This window comes from Equus asinus, chromosome 21 (genome assembly GCF_041296235.1).
Source record: "Equus asinus isolate D_3611 breed Donkey chromosome 21, EquAss-T2T_v2, whole genome shotgun sequence".
NCBI classification, from domain to species: Eukaryota; Metazoa; Chordata; class Mammalia; order Perissodactyla; family Equidae; genus Equus; species Equus asinus.
Window position 1 is genome coordinate 14,304,598 of NC_091810.1, and position 19,337 is coordinate 14,323,934.

A 19,337-nucleotide genomic window follows, 5' to 3' on the forward strand; every position below is an offset into this window, starting at 1 on the left:
TGCACCCAGGGAAAAGTTAATTAAAATACTGTACGTGTGGGACCGTAAATTGGTGCAGCCACCACGGAAAAGAGTATGGAGGTTCTTCAAAAAACTGAAAATAGAACTACCATATGACCCCGTACTTCACTTCTGAGTATTTATCTGAAGAAAACCAAGCCAGTACCTCGAAAAGCTATCTGCACCCTCGCGTTCATTGCAGCATCACTTACAACCGTCAAGACACGGAAGCAGCCTAAGTGCCCAGGGACGGATGAGTGGATAAGGAGAATGTGGTGTACACACAGACACACACACACATGGGAATATTATTCAGCCAACAAAAAGAAAGAAATCCTGCCATTTGCAACAACATGGATGGACCTTGAGGGCAGTATGCTAAGTGAAATAAGCCAGACAGAGAAAGACAAATACCGTATGATCTCACTTACGTGTGGAATCTAAGAAATTAAAAAAAAGAACTCAAAAAAGTATCGCATATATTGTATATATTTTGGACACGTACTCTTCATTCTATGTTGTGCGTTACTGTATATGTATCATACACTCACGTGAAGGTTTTCCTGTACTTGTACAGAAAACCAGGTGTTTTGAATTGGACTTCAGAGAGCCCTGTGGCTTTAGCAGGAGGGCGACTCCGGGCTGTTCTCCAGCCCCGCCTTTCCCTGCCCCGCTGCCTTTCAAGGGCAAGGCTGACTAGAATACACTTCACCGGCCATGTCCAGCCCAGTGCCAGGTGGCCTCTGCTGTGCCCTTGGCGGAAGACGCTGGACTTGGGGGTGGGTGAATATACTTTTGGTGGATTCCTGGTGAGTCCAAAAACCACGTTACGGGCATGGTCAACCTGTAAGGGTCTCCAGAGTGGTGTTTCTCTGTGCGGGTGTCTCTGCAGAGCAGCTCCACCAGACAGTGAGTGAGTCCAAGCAGAGAAGTTTGGACCCTCCAGGGGAAGCTTGCTTAAGCTGCTCTCTTGTCTGGAGGACTTTTCAGAGCCTTTAATATGCTGGCGGGCCCTCTGGCTCTCTCTTGAGCAGGGAATACAGCATGCTGAGGAACCTTCCTTTTTTCCCCCAGAGCAGCTAGGGGGCGTGGGGAGGGAGTAGAGACTAATGTTCTGCTGAACAGATCCTGGGACGGGTCCTTCTGAGTCATGCCATGGTGGGTGGGGAGGGTCTTCCTTGGGCCTTGACCTAGTCAGAGATTTTATCGCATTTGAAGCTTATGTGCATGTGGAAGGATGTGCTCACAAAATGCTGGGCTAAAATGGGTCAAAGTGAACTTGTGCAGGAACGAATGTTCAGTCCCGTATTTTGGGTCAGAAACGAAAAGCACTCACACACACAACAGAGAACAGAGCGCTCCCTGCGTGTGAGGAGCCACCCAGACCGGGTCAGAAGATAAATGAGACCGCCAAGGGCTCAGAGCAATGCTGGCGAGTAGGGTGGGGAGGAGCTGGCCTGCCTGGGCTCAAGTGTGTCTTCCCATGTTTCCTGAGCACCTGCTGGATGCCAGGCCCTGGGCCAGGTGCTGGGGATCCTGGGAGAAGACGATTGATAGATCTGGGCTCCATGATTTCCCCATAGTCGAGGAGAAGACCGAGGTCAGCCTTGCAAAAGTAAGCAAAGTCATTTCTGAAAGTAGTAAGTGCTGGAAAGACAGCAGCACAGGGTGACAGGTCGGGGAGGTTGTCTCAGGTCGGATGGTCAAGGAAGGCCTCCTGGAGGAGGTGGCATTCGAGTGGAGACCTGCATAATGCTGGGATGGGCAGGTTACCAGCCATCACTCAGCAACTTCTCCCTGTCGCCCTTCTGCTCTGCCTCCTGCTCTAGAAGGAATCGGGGCAGGGGTCTGTGCCAGTATCCGGGGGTGTCCCCACATCCACTGAGTCCTTTTGGCCCGAGAGACAGACAATAACAGCAACAACACAACTATGATTTATGGAGCACGTCCTGTGTGCCAGGCATGGCTCTGAGTGCCTCACGGGAACAAGCAATCCCATGGTCCCACAGCCCATGAGATAGGTGCTGTTGTCACTGCCGTTTGGTCAAGGTCCACAGCCAGCAAATGGGGAGCTGGAGGAAGAACCGAGCAGGGGGCTTCAGGGCTGACCTGGCACCCAGCACTGCACCAATGAGCAAATAGATGGAGGCCTCGCCTTGCAGCAGCAAAGTGACACAAAGGAAAAAATGGCCAGGTGAGGGGCCAAGAGGTACGGGTGGTCCACACCAGGCAGGGGCTCCTGAAGGCTCCTCTGGGAGGATGACCTGTGAACCGAGATGGAAGGACAGAAGAGGATCAGGCAGAGGGGACGGCCGGGGCACAGGCCCTGAGGCGGGCAGCACTTTGGCACACTTGAGGGGCGGAAGGCCAGCGGGGCTGGGTGGAGAGGGCGTCGGGAGGCAGGTCATGGAGCCTATAAAGGACTGCAGGACCCGTTGGTATTTTATCCTCACAGCAATAGGGAAGCCACTGTAGGGTTTACATGGGGGGATGCCACGGTCAGAGCGACCCTGGGAAGGTGCTGTGTTGCATGGCTGCGTTGACCGGGGAGGCGGGCATATATGAGGAAGCTGAGGCACTTGTCTGCGTGACAACTCTCGGAAGATGCTGGCTTGAGCCAGGAGCTGGTGGTGCAGGTGGGGAGAAGCACACAGACTAGGGGATGGATTTTGGAGGTAGAGTCAGAGCAGCGAGTTTAGATGAGTAATTGGACCATAGCTTTTGCTGCACCGAGAGCACAATCTACAGCCCACATGCGAGATGAGCAGGCGGCCCTCCAGAGAGGCCCAACAAGTGGCCGAGGTTCTCAAGCACAGGGAAGCCCTGAGAATCTCAAATCCGCAGGCTCACACAAACCAGAAGAATCTCCCCAGCGCCAGGGAGCTCACTACTGATCTCACCTCAGCCTTGATGGGAGCCTCGTGCCAGGAGAGAGATGGTGGACACGCCTCCTTTCCAGGTGGACGAGACCAACCGAGGCAATATATGAGGAAGGCCGTCTTGGCTCCTGGCCCCACCAATCAACCCTCAACAAAAACATGAGTGACAGGAGAGTGAAGCCCCACATGACCCACCCTCCCCGGTGCAGCCTGACGCAGCTCTGGCACTTCTGCACTGTGATGCGATGGCACCATGACAGCCAGACCTGAGGGGACAATACAAAACCTGATGGAAAAATGGGCAAAAAGCAGGAATAGGCAACTCAGAGAAGAGTAAATATAGGAGGAGACTTCAACCTCATCACTTCTCAGGGAAATGCAAATCAAGATGACAGTGAGAAAGCATTTGACACCCATCCCCCAAGCAGCAGTGAAGAAGTCTGGACAATCCCAGTGTTGACGAGGCCGTGGATCCACACTGCCGGCTGGTGGGAGTGGCACTTGGCACAGTCGGTAGGGAAGTCAGGTTGATTCAGACCCAGCCAACGGCAATTCCTTCCTGTATATGCCCACAAGAAATGCATGCACGTAGACAGTAAGTGCACAAGGCCCATGATGGCCCTGTGAGTGACAGCAAATGCTTAGAGACAACCCAGACGCCCCACAACCAAAAGCGTGGGTGCACAGATCGGGGTCTATGTACCACCGCTGCAATGAATCAACAACAGCTACAAGGAACGACCTGGGTGAGTTTTAGTAATAGTGAGTGAAGAAAATAGTAACTTCCAAAAGACTGCAAATAGCGTGACGCCTCTTCTTTATAAAATTAAACACAACTAAAACCAAACAATTTCCTTCCGGGGAATATGTCAATATGATACATTAGACATAAACAAGCAAGAAATGGGAAACCCCAGGTTCATATGGAGAAAGCTTGGCTTAGGAGGGGCAGGGGTGCAAGAAGATGCCCACGGGGTGCATTTACACCACCCTCCTCGTTCCAGCTGCTGTGCCGGGTAGTGGCTCCAAGGGGGCTCATTGTATCATTGAAGAAAAGGAAAAGCCTGGAGAGGGCAATGCCTTCTTAGGCTCCCGAGTGCCACCTGGGCCTGGGTAGCAGTTGATAAAGCTCATGTGAGCTCACACACCACGCCCAAGTCATCCCAGCCTTTGAAGACTCTTGACAGCCGGCCCGTGATCTCTCCCGAGGCTGCCTACCCCTGTGCCCCATCCCCTGAGCAGTCATGTCTTTGCCCCACCGGCCCCTCTGCTGGGATCCCATTCACTGACCACTGAAACTCTTCCCACCCTTCAAGACCTAGGTCAAGGCCATCTCCGCTGTTCAGGCCACTCCTCCCACCTTGGAGTCTCACCTCTGAGCACCCACCACACCCCACATGCCTTTCGCTAAAGCACAGACCATGCTGCTCTCTGGCTGTTGCTGTGGGTGAATTGTGTCCCCCAACATATGAACATATAAATATATATGAATATATTATAGTATTATATAATATGAATATATGTTGAACTCCTAACCCCCAGGATCTCAGAATGTGACTGTATTTGGAGACAGAGCCCTTAAAGCGGTGAATAAGTAAAGCGAGGTCATTAGGGTGGGTCCTAACCCAATCTGACTGGTGTCCTTATAGGAAGAGACCAGGACACAGACACAGGGAGAAGACCAGGTGAAGACACAGCAAGAAGGCAGCCATCTACAAGGCAAGGAGAGAGGCCTCGGCAGACACTGGCCCTGCCAGCACCTTGATCTTGGACTTCCAGCCTCCAGAACTGTGAGACATTAAAAGTTGTCTACGCCGCCCAGCCTGTGGGACTTGTCCTGGCAGCCCAAGCAGATCAACAGACTCGTGAGCAGGCCCTCTCCCCTGAGAGATGGTCTGGGCGGGGCTCGCAGGCCTGGTCAACAACAGCACTGTTGCCCTTGGCCACTGTGACTGGTTTGGGAAGGACACACGGCCAAAGTCAAGCCCCGTTAGCTGGTCCAATCGGGATGAACCTTAGGACCTTTGCCGGTGCTACCAGAGAAGGGCTGAGCTCTTTCTGGCTGGACTTGAACCTGGAAGTTGTCACACTGGAGCTGCAACAGCCATCTTGCTGCCCTAAGCGGCGCCTCTGGAGTTGGCAGAAGCCAGCACCACCTTTGGTCCAGGCCAAAGGACCAAATTCTGAAAGTCAGCACCATCCCTCACTGCCCAGTGACTCAGGCACACACAAATTCCCCTTTGTGCTGGAGGTGGCTTCAATTGGGTTTCAGTTTCTAGCATCTCAGAGGGTCTTGCCTGGTATGTGCCCATGGCCCCCTCCTTGGATCTATGCAGTAAAATCCAGAACACTCAGATGGAGAGACAGAGTCATGAAGCACAGGGAGAGCTGGAGACCTGAGTGGAGGTTGAGGAGAGGGTGAAGGGTGAGCCTACAGGCCTCAGCATGGGATGTAGAACCTATGCCAGGGGCTACCTGCCCACCCCACTGCCCTTCCTCTTCAACCACAGATCCTTGGTTGGTCTCATGGCCACTCTGAACCAAAGACTACATTTCCCAGCTTCCCTTGCAGCTAGCTGTGGCCATGTGATGAAGTTCTAGCCAACGAGATGTAAGCAGAAGTGCAGGTGGAGCTTCTCTTCAGAGATAGGTGATGTGTCCTGCTGTCCAGAGTGTGGACTCGATGGCCAGAGTGCCAAAAGTCGAAGACTATGCTCCTTATCCCTCATCCCTACAAGGCAGCCCTTGCTGGCTGGTCATTCCCAGAAAGATGCTGCCCCATGCGGGAAGAGTACTGATGAAGAGCCCAGAAAGCCTAAACGTGAGGCTTGCGTCTTGGTGTCCCTGAGCAGGACAGCTGTCTACACATGAGGGAACCGAGGCTCAGGGGGGAAGTGGCTTCTCAGTCTCAGGGGGGCTCATCTTGACCTCATCTTCCTCTGTTTGTTCCACTGCCACCACCCTAAGAGCCCCAGGGCAAGGGAACTCCTTCCTAAGTCGCTTTCAGGTCGTCAGTCTCCCCCTATCCTGGCAGCTCACTTCCAAGGCAGATCCCCACTGCTATCACTCAGGTCCCAGCCACCAGCACCTCCCACCCGGACCCAGACCAGACTAGACTCCTAACTCCCCCCCTGGGCCCTCTGCAGCTCACTCTATTCCCAGAAGCCATAGCAATGCTGCTAAACCCAAAGCAGGATCCCTTGCTCTCCATTCCCATGGAGGAAAATCCAAATCCCTGACTTGGCTGGACAGATGTCACACTGTCCAGCTCCTGGCTCCTTCTCCGACCTCTGTGCCTTCCTCTTCTGCTCTCTTGCTGTACTCCAGCCACACCAGCCTCCTCGCTGTTCCTCAAACCACCAAACACGTTCCTGCCTCAGGGCCTTTACACATGCCACTCCCTTTGCCTGGCATGCTTCTCCCCCAGACATGCCTGTGGCTCACCTCTCTCGCAAATCCAGAGGCCTTCCCTGAGCACGCAGGTTGGAACAGCAGCTTCCAGCCATAGTGAACCCTCAGTAAATATTTGGTGGGCGCATGAGTGAATCGATGGATGACTATATTGATAATACAAAGGTGTACCCACCCTTTAATGAATCTTCCAGAATTCCTATTAGGTTGAATCATACGATGTTGCTATTCGTGAGGGCCAAAGATCATTGAATAGTGGTGACTTCACAGGATGCAATTTCACTTTGTCAGTCATGCCCATGCACAAAATTCTCCAATTGCTTCCACCCTAGAAATTGAAACTGCTCAGACGGACCCTGCACGTCTCCTGGCTCTGCTCCTTCTGCTCCAAGCCCCACAGCCTGCGGCCTGAGCATCGCTGCCCCATGGGTTTCTCGGTTCCTCTCTTGGCTTGAAGTCCCTGAGGCCGCCTCTGCCTGCCCAAGCCTTCCTCTTGCCCCAGGCCTCTGCTCCTCCCCAGTGGACACTGGTGGGTTGTACTGGCAATATTCCTCCACCTCAGCCTGCAACGGGTCCCCCGGTTCTACTACTCTGCCCTGCTGGGGGCTGCTGCACAGCAGGGGCCCTTCGTCCTGGGACCCCGGCACCATGGCCCTCCTGCCGCACCTGGGCAGCAGCATTACAGTGCAGCCAGTGGGCTGGCTATTTCCAGACTGCAAGCTGTGCCAGAACAACCCAGTCCTGGGAGACCCGCCACTCACACCTATTGACCTTGGGCAAGTCCTTCAGTTTCCTCATCTGTAACATCTGTCAGCAAAGGTCCCATGTCATCATGTCAGCAAAGATCCAAGTTTAAAATAATGGCAGAGCCCAGGCCCGGGTCCCAGAAATGGGGGGCAGGGGCTGTGAGCAAGAGAAGGCAGAAAAACCACAGGTGACAACAGGGACGGCTCACAAGATGGGGATTTCAGTGAACTAAACTTGAGTCCCAGTGTTGATGCTGCCTCCTGGTGTGAGTGGGGGCAGTCCCATTCTGAGCACAAGGATGTTGGAAAGGGCGTGCGTGCTGAGAGGGGAGGAGGCCACCAAGCCCTGCCACTGCACCCTGAACCTGGGGCCTGTTCTGCAGTCCCCTCAGGCACGAGGAAGAAGGCAAGTGGAGGAGATGGTGACAAAACAAGGTCTGCTGCAGGACCGAGATGCCGCTGTCCTCCCTTCCAAGGAGAAAGGGGAAGAAGACATGGAGTGGGGAACGTGGCAGGGAGCCCCCGCCTCCAGAGCTGCTTTCCCAGCAGGTGAGGCAGCTTCAGACAGTGCCCGGGACTTGGCTGATGGGATGCAGCGTGTGGTGACAGGAACTTTAGACAGGCGGTCCAGGAAGCCACTGGAGACCTACAGCTGGGGGGGTGGGGGCCCTGCGTACAGAGAACAGGAACCTGGTGGTACGGATATGAGGCAGAGGCACGCACAGTGCCCAGACCCGGGAGCAGGACCCAGTGTGGTGTGTCTGGGAAACGTGAGGAGGCTGGGTGGGCAAGGGGAAGGGCAGATGGGGGCAGAGGTCAGCAGCAGCCCAGCGAGTTGGGATTTCATGCTCATAGCAGGGGGAGCCTCTGAAGGGTTTGAGCAGGGAAATTGTATAATCTGATGTCCATTTACAAAGGCCGACCCTGCCTGCGAGAGGCTCTGCAGGACGGCCAGGGGACAGCACAGAGACAGCGAAGAGATCAGGAAGACCCAGGAGCCCAGATGTGCCAGCGGGTGACCCAAGGGAGAGGAAGGAGGCACACGGAGAAGTGACTGGATTTGGGGTGGATCTTTTCCATACCCATTGGCTTTGCTGATGTTGGGGCTGAGGGAGAGTGAGAATTCAGGGATGACCTTAGAGCAGGCCGGGAAAACCACTCCAGCCCAGAGAGGCCTAAGTCCACGCTGACTTTCAGAGAAGTTCACAGCTCAGAAGCAAGCCTGCAGAGTTCCTGGCGCCCCACGTCAGATGCACACAAACAAGACAAACAACAGGGCTTTCCCCGCCCCGATCGGGGCCTCCCGGTGACCAACCCCCTTTCCACCAGGCTTTTCCCACAATTGCTTTGGAAACCGAATGTGTGGCCCAACACTTTGTGCATGTCTGTGTGTGTATATGTGTTTGCATGCACATCCAAGCAACATACAATTCTCATAAAGCAGGAGTTGCAAATTCAAATGCCCACAGTGGCCAGGGGAGTCATATAAGGGTGGCTAGAAGGTGGATAATAGGGAGTGCTGGGGACTGTGGCAGTGAACGGGCTGCCCAGGCTCCAGCTAAAGGAAGCTGGGTGCTCAGCTCCAGCCCATTATAATTATGTGGCACATATGTAAGATATTTTTCAAAAGAAGCCGTAAATTTGTATTTTTAGGGGAAACAGCTAATTTTGAAATTTGGCTTCAATTTAAAAAACATCAGCTCTGGACCAGCCAGTTAGCGTTTGGGCACTGGTTTTCAACTCTGTCATAAACGGCTGGTATGGATCCAAACCAGAGGGCTGACCCTCATCAAGAGACTTGAATTCAAGTCTGGCACCTTCGGGCTCCCATATCGGGGGGCATTCCAGTATGTGGCAGGTGGGCGGGTCCCAGGGGGCTCCCAAGGGCATCTAGTCTCCCCGCAGCTTGTAAGACCCTGCGTGGGGTGTCTGGGTGAGCACATACCCACTTTGAGCTCCTTCCCGAAGACGGTGCGCTCCCCCAGCGCCGAGCAGTTCCAGCGGCCATTGCGGAACTGAAACTGACACTCGTCAAGGCCCATTTGCGAGCCTTCTCCTATGACGATGATGGCGTCGGGCCGGCTCTGGCAGATCGCCCGCTGTCTGGGAGCCAGGCCTGGGATCTTGTTACAGATGATGCTCGCACCCAGAGCTACCACCGAGGAGAAGCCGCTGGAGCAGGGGACACAGAGAGATGGAGCATTAGGCCAGCAAGGTAGGGGCACGGCCTCCAGGCCCTCCCTGGGTATCAGGCCCTGGCCCTCCCACCCTGCTGCTCCCAGCTGAGGTCTCCCAACTGTTTGATACTGCACCCCCAACCCACGTTTAGTCATCTATAATTCCACCCGGGTGCTTGTGCGATGTGTACATCCAGTATTAGTGAGGCTCGATCTCCTCTTTGGATATGAAAAGATGACGATGGACGTCATCAACAACGGTGAGAGAATTAGGTGAGTTGCCTTTGTATTTATGGTAGGATTCAACTGAGATGAAGTTTAAAATCCTGCAAAAGGAAACCGATCTTGTTTACGAATCTCCTCCACGTGGCGAAACTGCAGAGGCACGCAAGGGAGTGACCACCACCCAGTGTCACGGAGCAGTGGCCTCCACAAGGGTGGTGGGTGCACAGAAGTCCATTAAAACAACTGTGCGTGTGTGTTATATATACTCTCTGGAATGTATGTATATGATTTAGAGCCAAAGAAACATCTTTAAAAAAAGCAATCGTAAAGAGAAGTTCTAGTGTTTTCTTCCTGTGTGCCCATGGAGTATGTGTATCCCACTCTGGGCATGACTGGCCTACAGGAGGCTTCTGACTCTTCAGGTGAGAGTTCCTATCTCCTTAACTCATTGACTGCATGGTACACACTGGGCACCAGCACGTGCCAGGCACCCTGCTGGGAGACGGGAGGCCCTGCCCTTCAGGGAGACAGGGTGCGTGTCACAAATGAATACAACGGGCCATTTCAGATGGTGACGTGCACTACGAAGAGAGCAAACGACAATGCTGTGATGGCAGCTAGCGGTAGGTTTGGGAGGGAAGGAAGAGGGGCACTTTGGCTGGGGTGGTCAAGGAGGGCCTCCCTGAGGAAGCGACAGTGCAGCGGACCTGAATGGCAGGATCCAGCCATGGGAAGGTCTGGGGAACAGTACTCTGGGCAGAGGGAACACAAAAGGCAAAGTCCTGGGAGGGGAACAAGCTTGGGATCGCCAAGGAGCAGCAGGAACCCACAGAAGCTGATGCAGAACCAATGCTGGAGGAGAGAGAGCTTGGGGGAAGATCTGGCTGAGGGCTAGAATTTTCTCAGACGCAGCCGGAAGCTCTAAAGTGCCTTCAGCAGGACCCTGACATGGTCCCCTCCTCCAGCCCCACGGGGGCAGGCCTGTGGGGTGCCAGAGGAGGAGCAGGGAGAGTGGGCAGGTGAGAGGTGGTGGGGGCTTGGCCTTGGTGGCAGTGGTGGGGGTGACAGCAGAGGCAGCTGACCAGCTTGCTGATGGACTGATGGACGGGGCGGAGCTGAAAGGAGGGACGAGGAAGGGTTTGAGGGAAAGAGGCGTCAGCGTGACTCGTGGGTATCTGGCCTGAGGGTGGGGCCATTTCCTAATATCAAGATAACCCCAAACAGGCTCCAGTGGGAACACCAATGATGCAGGTAGCCCTCCCTTTACACAAAGACGGCCCCCTCGTCTGGAGCTTCCTTTCATAGAAGCTTTAAATGTCATCAGGAGAACGTTTACAGAGAGGACCTCAGCCCTGAAGCCGCACTCTGGCTGGAATAGTAAGAGCTTCACTTATGGAGGGCCACGGCCGGCCGCCTGGGCTCACCGCCCACGCCTTCCATCCTGGGCTCAGCTAGGGGAAGCTGTCTGGAATGGGCATTTCTTAAAGTGAGGCTCCCCTGTCCCCACAGCACCAGAGATGAGGGGACCCTGCTCACCTCCAAGTGCATAACCGACCACTCCCGCCCTCTCTCCCTCCGTGGCTGCCTCACACCAACCCTCTTTCTGCCTCAGGCCCTTCGTCCTTGCTGGTACCCTCACCCTGGAAGCTCTCTCAGCCCCTGACTGGCACATGCTTGGCTTCTTGCCATCATTCACGTGGCCTCAAGGGTCACCTCCCTGACCACCCCAGCCAAGGGAGCCTGTCTCCCACCCCACCCGCGCTCCTTGCATCACGATCTCTGTTTTGTTTACTTCATGCTCTGGATGACTCGCGGTCCTCTGCAACCTTTTACTGTATGTGTTTGCTTTAATCTGCCTGCTCACTTGTTTGGTGCCTTTCTCGTTAGACCGTGAGCTCTTTGAGGGCAGGGGGGCTGTCTGCCAGTCCGCTAAACAGCTACTGAATGAATGGACGTGGAGCTTCAAAAACGCTGCCCAGAGGGAGCACCCGTTACATAGCAGGTGCGTCCAAATATGCGCTGAACGCATCGTGAGCTTCTGCAGCATCCCTGCTACGTGTCAGGTCAGCATGGCGGGTGCTGCCACAAGCACGAGCGCATGCAACCTTCGACACAGCACTGTCGGGCAGGAATCACCAGGTCCACTTCCCAGATGTGAAAATGGAGCTCACAGAGATTGAGACCTGGAGGCGAACAGGTGATGGATCTGAAACAGGAGGCTGGTGAGAGCTCTCGGTCATTCATCTCAGCCACTAAAAGAGTCTAACGGAGAGCTGGAATGTTTGAAATGCTTGAGGAAGAAGCGGCACAGACGCATTAAGCCAAATGGAGATGTTCTGGCCACAAGTCAGGAGGAAGCTCTGAACATCTAGCTGGTCATCAGGAAATTCCTACACCATCAGAGACTGTAATGATATACTAGGGTCACAAATTTATAGGAACAATAGTCTGGTAGCTCCTTCACCTACTAGCTGTGTGACCTTGGGCAAGTTACATCCCTTCTCTGGACTTCAGTTTTTCCAAGGATAAAATGAAGATATTGATAATTCGTCCTCACCTCATAGGGTTGCTGTGAAAGTTAAATGTGTCAAAACATGGAAAGTGCTTAGAAGCACACAGTCAGTACTCCATAAATGTGCTGTTGTCGTTATTATTACTACTGGATCTGATTGTTGCCAGGGGCTAGTGCTCCAGCCACTTGAAATAAGAATACCAGAGACACCCCGCCAGCGATCCTGAGCAGGGAGGAACCAGCCACCTCTGGGACCCCGGAGGCCTCTCAGGGACTTTGGGACCTTACCTCTCATGCCCATTTTACAGATGGCGAACCCGAGGCCCAGGGAGCTGCAGGGCCGGGCCCAAAGCCACCCTGTATCTCCATCTCCTGACCCGGACCCCTCCCCGCCCCAAAGGGCGGCGGCGGGCGGAAGGCCGGCGCCCTCCGCGGCTCCCTCGCCCCGGGGCAGCGGGCCCCCGCGGGGCCAATGAGGACTCGGCGCCGGCGAGAGGTCGGGCGGGGCGGCCAGGGGAGGTTATTTTCTGTTGTTTTCCCTTTCTCTCTCCCCTCCCCGGTCCCTCCGCCCCGTTTCTAATTAAAAAGGAGATAAAGCCCGCACGCGGCCAGCGCCAATCAGCCCGACCGGCTTCCTGGATGCTGGAAGCGCGCAGGGCGGCGGGGCGCGGGCCAAGATGAAGATTAAAGCGGGGGAAAAAGAAAAACCACCCAGACGCGGGCGAATCAATAACACTTAAAACACACCGGCAGGCAGGCGCGCGCTAGCCCCGCAGCCGCCTCTCGGCCCGCGGTCGGGGCTGGCGGGCCGCCTCGTCCGCTCCGTGCGCACCTGCTGGCCGCCACGGCCGGTCAGCTGGCGAAATGCGCGCTCCAGAGACGCGGGTGGGGAAAGGGGAGAGCGGTAGCGACAAACACAAAGGAGCTGCCACGCACAGCCCCTCGCCGCCCCGCCGCAGGCCGCCCCCTCCCCGAGCCGAGCGGTGGGGAGGTCCCCTGCTGGGGATGCTGGAGCAGGCTGTGAGGAACCTGCCACGGTGGCCCTTCAGCGCCAGAAGCTCCACCAGTCCCTAAAGCCCCCCTCCGCACCCCTCCGTGCTTCACGCGCCTTATCTCCTAACTACAAAGGGGGACCAGCCTGCAAACGCAGCTCCAAAACGCGTCCCGAGCCGCCCCCTCCCACCTTCCAGCTAGAGCCCGCCCCAGGCCCCACCTCCGCAGAAACGCCGGGGCGAAGCGGGGAGGGCGCTCCGCGGGCGCGCCGGCGGACTCGGGTGCCCAGTCTTAGGGGGCGGGGTGTCCCGCCTCCTTCTGGCGCTGGCTCTGCGAGCTTGTCTCCCTGGGCGTCTCGGGCCATCTCCCTCCTACCTTTGTGTGTGTTTGTTGGGAGTGGGAGGCGCGATGCCCTTGGCCTGGGAAGGGGCTCTGGGAGTCTGAGGGTCCTTGGAAAGCGGGTGCTGCCAAGGCTCTGAGCAGCGCTTTGTGTTTTTGCCAGCGAATGTCCCTCCCTCTGGGTACCTGTTCCCTGTCGCACGGACCGGCCCCGCCTGCCACCGGAGGACTGCCCTATTTCTCGGAGCGGCTGCGTCCGCGCCTCTGTGTACAGAGTTGCTCTCGGGCTCTGGGGGCTGAGGTCCCTGGGAGCGGTCGTGGTCCTGGCTCCCGGCTCGGTACTCCTGCTAGAGCTGCTGTTCCCGCGCCCCGGGCTGAAGGGCCCCGGAGAGGCTGACCCTTTGCAGCAGCCAGCCGACTTCACAGTTCCCCAAGCTGGAGCGTCCCTACAGGCTGTCTCTGGTTCTGGGGGCTTCCAGAATCAGACGTCCTCAGGATGGCCGGTTCCCCCGCCCGTGTCTCTCGAGCTGTGCGCGCCCCTGGGGCGTCCGCCTGCGGGGAGCCTTTGTGCGACCCCCGGCTCCCGCACCGAGCCCACCCGGCTTCTCTGGGGGGCCAAGTAAGTTGGTGGCAGGCGGCGGCTCCGCAGGCGGCGCGACCTTTCCCCGGGCCACGCCAACTTTGCCGGGACACGCGTGCAGGGGGTGCGAGCGACCCTTACCCGATCCGGAGGTAGACCATGCCCAGGCTGAGAAAGAGGTGGCCCAGGCAGCGCCGCGCTTTCCGGTTCATAGTCCCCGCTGGCCGCCGGGGCCGCGGGCCGGGCTGTGCTGATCCCGCGGGCCGGCCCCGGCGCGGCAATCAACATAGCCCGCCCGGCAGGCGCGGGCCGAGGCTTCCCCGGGGCCGTCTGTCCGTGCGCCCGTCCGCGCGCTCGGCGCCTGAGCCTCGCCGGGAGCGCGGGAGCCACGGAGCGGGAGGAGGGAGGGAGGAGCGAGCGCTGCACGGGGCGACGCCGGGCTGCGCGCGAGCAGCCGGTGCAAGTGTGCGAGGCGCGGGGAGTGCGGGGGCGCTGCAGTCACCCGCCCCCGCCCCTCCCTCCCTCCCTTCTTGCTCCCGTCCCTCCTCCGCCCCCTCCCCCGAGCGCCCGCCCCGCGCCCCCGCGGGACCGGGCCGCCTGCTCCAGGCGCGCGCTCGCGCCTTGCCCCTTGCGCTCCCGCGGCGCCCCCTCCCGGCTCCGGGGTGCGAAGCCGGGTGGGGGGCGGTGGGAGTCCGCTCGACCCCTACACGTCGCTAACTCGAAAGTTGCAGGGCTGCTGGGCGCCCAGGGACCGCCCTCTGGTTGAGAGGGATCAGGGCTCCGCCGAGCAGCCTCGAGCTGGTCCGCCTCGCCGTGCGCCCGCGCCTGGCCCAGCGCTCGGAGCCGGGGGTTGTTAGGTCGCACCCCGGGTTCGCCTTCCCCCTGGCTTCCAAGACCGGCTTCGGGGGAGGGCGCCCCCTTGCTAAGGGCCGCTGGCGGAGCGGGGCTACTGGCCCAGTAAATTCCTCTCCCACCCCTGGCTATTAGAGGCTGGACGGCAGGTGGGTGCGCAGCTGGGTCAGCTTCCTCTGCAATCCTGCTCTGAGCGCACGGTCGGAGTCGGGCTGAGGCCTGGACGCCCCGCACCGAACCAAGACGTGGGGCGCCCCGGCCGCCGAGAGCGCCGGGCACAGCCGCCCCTCAGAGCGCGCTCGCGGCGACACCTGGCGGGAGCGGCGGGTGGTGCAGCGCGGCGTCGCTCCAGGGGACAGCATCCTGGCTGCCCAGAAGTGCTGAACCCTTCCGATGATATACACCCCAGTCCAGTGAGCTAGGGGCTGTTGGACTCGAGTTTCATCTGAAGAAATTGAGGCTCAGGGACACGAAGGTGTTTCCCCAAAGTCACCAGCCAGTGAGCAGCAGAGCCAGATTGGAAACAAGACGTAGCTGACTTTAGTAAGCGCCCCCCACACCCAGGCCCGGCCTGCCTATCCTTCAGAATTGCTTTTCTAAATCACACACATGTTCCCTCAAAGCCACTGTCATGCATTCATTCACGCTCCACAAATGTCTGTGCCAGGCCCCATGGGGCACCGTGGACACAGCAAGGAATGAGAAGGACAAACGTCCTTCTCTCTTGAAGCTAGTGAGAGAGACAGACCAGAAGTAAACCAATACATAACTTCAGACATCACAGGGACAAGTGAAGATAACAGAACAGAGTGATCGAGAGACGACACTGGGTGCTGGAGGGTTTATTTTAGATCTGAGGAGATGCTTTCCAGCTAAGATCCGAAGGACACAGGGCTGGGGGCCCAGCATTTCAGGAAGGAGGACCGCAGTGAAGAGCTCAGAGGTGGGCATGAGCCCCGGGGGGGGATGTGGGGCTGTGCTCAAGAAAGAGAAAGAGGGCCAGTGATGCGGGAGGGAGGAGATGGGGTATGCAGAGCCCACAGGGCTGTGTGGGCATGTCAGGAGCTTAGGTTTCAGTGGAAAGTTCGGTGGGAAGACATTGGAGGGCTATGAAGAAAGGCTGACTCATCTGATTTGTGTGTTCAATCTCCCCTTGGCTGCCCCGTGGAGAATCCACCGGGAGCTGATAGGCAGGGCTGGACAAAGTGGAGCCAGGCAGACCAGAGAGGAGAGCACACCCTGGGGCCAGGTACGAGACAGTGCTGGTTTCTGTTCAGGTGGTGGTTTTAAAACATGGTCACAAAATTATTCGCCAAGGCTCCCATCGAGAGGTGGGCTCTCTGTGCTTTCCCCCACGTGAATCTGGGTGGGTTTGTGAGGGCTTCAGCCAATAGGGTGTCGCAGAAGCGATGCTGCAGGACTTGCAAGGCTAGGTCCTAAGAGACCACACAGCTTCTACCTTGTTGGCAGGAACGCTCCTGCTGGAGCCCTGAGCCACCGTGGAAGACACCTGGAGGCTGCCAGGCAGTGAGGACACTCCGGCACACACAGGGGCCACGTGGAGGTGTTCCAGTCCACAAGCCCGGTTGAGTTCAGCGTTGGACTTACCCTGGCCCAGGTGCCAGACATGTGGCTGCAGGAGCCCCAGCCAGCCTGCCGCTGAGTCTTCCCAGCTGAGGCACGGCGAACGGTGGCTTCTGCAGTCATCCCCAGAGTGCCCTGTCGAAATCCCCAAGCCCAATAATTTGTGAGTATAATGAAGTTGTTTGATGTGGCTACATTTTGGGGTCACTGGTCACATGGCAGTTGTAACTGGAACACACGGGAGGACGTGGGGTGCAGAGAGGAGAGAGGATGCTCAACCCGGGACACGAGCAGCACTGAGAGGACTCAGTGGAGACGGGGAGGGGGAAAGAGAGAGGACAGGAAGGACCACTAACCACAAGCTGGCTGGAGTCTTTGCGTGGACGGAGGTGTCAGTGAACGACAGAGCGGGGCATTGGAGCAGCCAAGGGTTTGAGAGGAACGTAACAAGGTCTTGTCTCAGCCCTGTTCTTCCTCCCTATTCCTTCCTGCTCACCCACAGATGCGGTCAGCGCCGAGCCCTGAGCAGTCGACCTCGAAAGCATCACTCAGCTGCGTCCTTTCTTCTCTAGGAGCATCGTCATTCTCTTAGACCAAAGGTCCATTTATGTCACAAATGTTAGGGTTCACTCATAACCAGGCTGTGGGGGCAGGTGCTGGGGACACAGCAGTGGATGAAATTGACCCAGTGTCTGCCCTCTGGAGCAGCTAGTCTGAAGGCTGATCTCCTCCCGGAACACGTGGGGAGCACTGACTACATGCCAGGCAATGTCGTGAAGAACCTCAGCGAGTTAACCCATTTCAGTCCCTAACAATGCTATCAGATAGATGCTCTTCTTCTGGTTAATATTTTTGTCATTATTATTATCATAACTACCATTATTTCATAGTGTGGGGAAAGCGCATCACAGAGGATTAAATAAAGTTCCAATCTCCCCCAGCCAGTGCACGGCAGAGCTGGGGTTTGAACCTGAGGAGTTTTGGCTTCAGCATCTGCTCTTATCCCCTCAATTATGCCACCCATCTAATGGAAAAGAGAGACTTGGGCCACTGCAATAGACGAGAAGGTGTTGGGTACCAAGATGGTGGATGCACAGAGGCCTGTGGGAACACAGAGACTGGGGCTCCAAATCCAACCTGGGTGGAACCAGGAAGGCTTCCTGGAGGAGCTGTTCCTAAACTGGGCTCCAGAAGGAATGAGTTGGTGTTAAGCAGGTAGAGTTTTTGAAGTCAGAAGAAGCAGGGCCCATGGGGGTCCGAGGGGCCTGAAGAATGGAGCACTGGAGGGAATAGGGGTGGAGGAAGGTTGCAGAAAGGAGACCCAACAAGGAATCTGGGGGTACTTTTAGGGCATACTAATAAGTTTGAATTTTATCATAAAGGGAAGCAGGGTGTCACACCATCCGATTTATGTTTCCAAAGGTTCATGGTGGCTGTTATGAGGAACCAATAGAAGTGGGCCGGAGGTGATTGCAACAGGTGTCAACAGTTATCCAGTGGAGAAAAGGCCCAGCCTGGACAAGGATGCTGGCAGATGGCAAGGAGAGAAGTGGATAGATCCGAGAGCTGATGTGAAGGCAGAATAAACAGGAGGAGGATTCTGTCCTGTGAGACAGTGTGGCTGGTGAGGACAACGTGGAGATGGCAAGGGAGGGGCAGGTCTGAGGGCGATGAATTTGGTTTCGGAGGTGCCAAGTTTGACATCTGTAGGGGCAGCTGAATGTGTGTGCCAGGCACTCAGGAGGGTGGGTGTGGGCCTTCGAGGGTGACTGGGTCTCCACAGCTGGAGGTGGGCAGTCATTGAGACCAAGGCTGGGATGTCACAGGAGGCTGAGAAGGACGAGTGGGGAGAGCCCAGCGCAGAGCCCCTGGAACGCAGCACCATTTAAAGAACCAGCTAGGGAAGAGGAGAAGCTAGAGGCAGCTGAAGAAGACTAACTGGAGCAGGCAGGATGTTACTCAGAGGGCTAGAGAAGGAGCAGGGAGTTTGAGGGCTGGACCTTGCAGGGCAGGCAAGGACTAAGAAGGGCCCAAACTCACCACCCCAGCATCTGAAGATCCATACAGTCTGCCTCCAAATTACCCTTGCAGCCTCCACTTTCCCCAAATTCCCTGTGCCAACATCAGAACAAATCAGCAAGTTATCACTAACATTTACAACGTGCAAACAGGCCAGACGATAACAGAAGACATTGTACAAAATACGGTTCTAATTGTGTGTGTGTATATATATTGTGTGTATATTGTGTATGTGTGTATATTATTGGTTGTAATTTTAAAAACAGTTGAGAGGCTGTTACTCCACCCTGTTATTCCTTTGCGTATGCCTGAAATACCTTTCCCCTGTTTCCCCTGGTCAACTCCTAACTCATCCTTCAAGCCTCACCCAAACACGAAGTCATCAAAAGCCTTCCTTCATTAACCTTGTCTCTGTCTTGGGAACTTGGTCTCTTCCTCATTCATTCATTCATCAAACATTCCTTGAGGATTAAAGGGTGCCAGGCCCTGTGCCAGGTACAGGATACAGCAGTAAACACAACAGACATGACCCCTTTCTTTGAGGAGAGCACATTTTAATACATTTCTTCCTTTGTGCTCCCTGGCCCCTGAGCTGATCCTGGCAGAGGCCTTCCCATCCCAAACACTGTCTGGGCTCACATCCACCCTCCTCCATTAGAACGTGAGCTCCTTGTGGATAGGACCCTGTCTTCTGCGTCTCTGTAGCCCCAGCAGCAAGCACAGGGCTTGCATCAACTGAGGACCAGGGCTTGATAAAAAGACCATAGACTTTGGGGTCAAATAAGCCTGGGTCTGAGTCCCAGCTCTGCCACTTAATAGCTGCATGATCCAGGACAGTTTAAAAAACTTGTTGGGCTTTCTCTGAGGCTAATAATTTCCAGGTCACTTAATCTTTCAGTTGACTGGGAGGTCCTCCAAGAGGAAACCAGATCTGATTCATCCCAAGACCTGGAACCAGGTGTGAATAACTGTTTCACGACTCCGTGGGACCTGCTGCAGAAAGTTCTTCTTTGGAGAGCC

The 19,337-nt window shown here is 56.2% G+C and overlaps 1 protein-coding gene across 1 annotated transcript in view; it reads right to left on the minus strand.

The window, feature by feature from the left end:
* Positions 1 to 14,335, minus strand: part of WNT7A (Wnt family member 7A) — a 64,637-nt gene extending 50,302 nt beyond the window's left edge. Inside the window, exons 1-2 of the mRNA XM_014838455.3 lie at positions 14,004 to 14,335; positions 8,982 to 9,208 (exon numbers count right to left, since the gene is read on the minus strand). Of these exons, the coding sequence (XP_014693941.1) occupies positions 8,982 to 9,208; positions 14,004 to 14,074 (298 nt within the window). The 5' untranslated portion in view covers positions 14,075 to 14,335. The remainder of the gene's footprint in view (positions 1 to 8,981; positions 9,209 to 14,003) is intronic.
* Between the last annotated feature and the right edge of the window lie 5,002 nt (positions 14,336 to 19,337).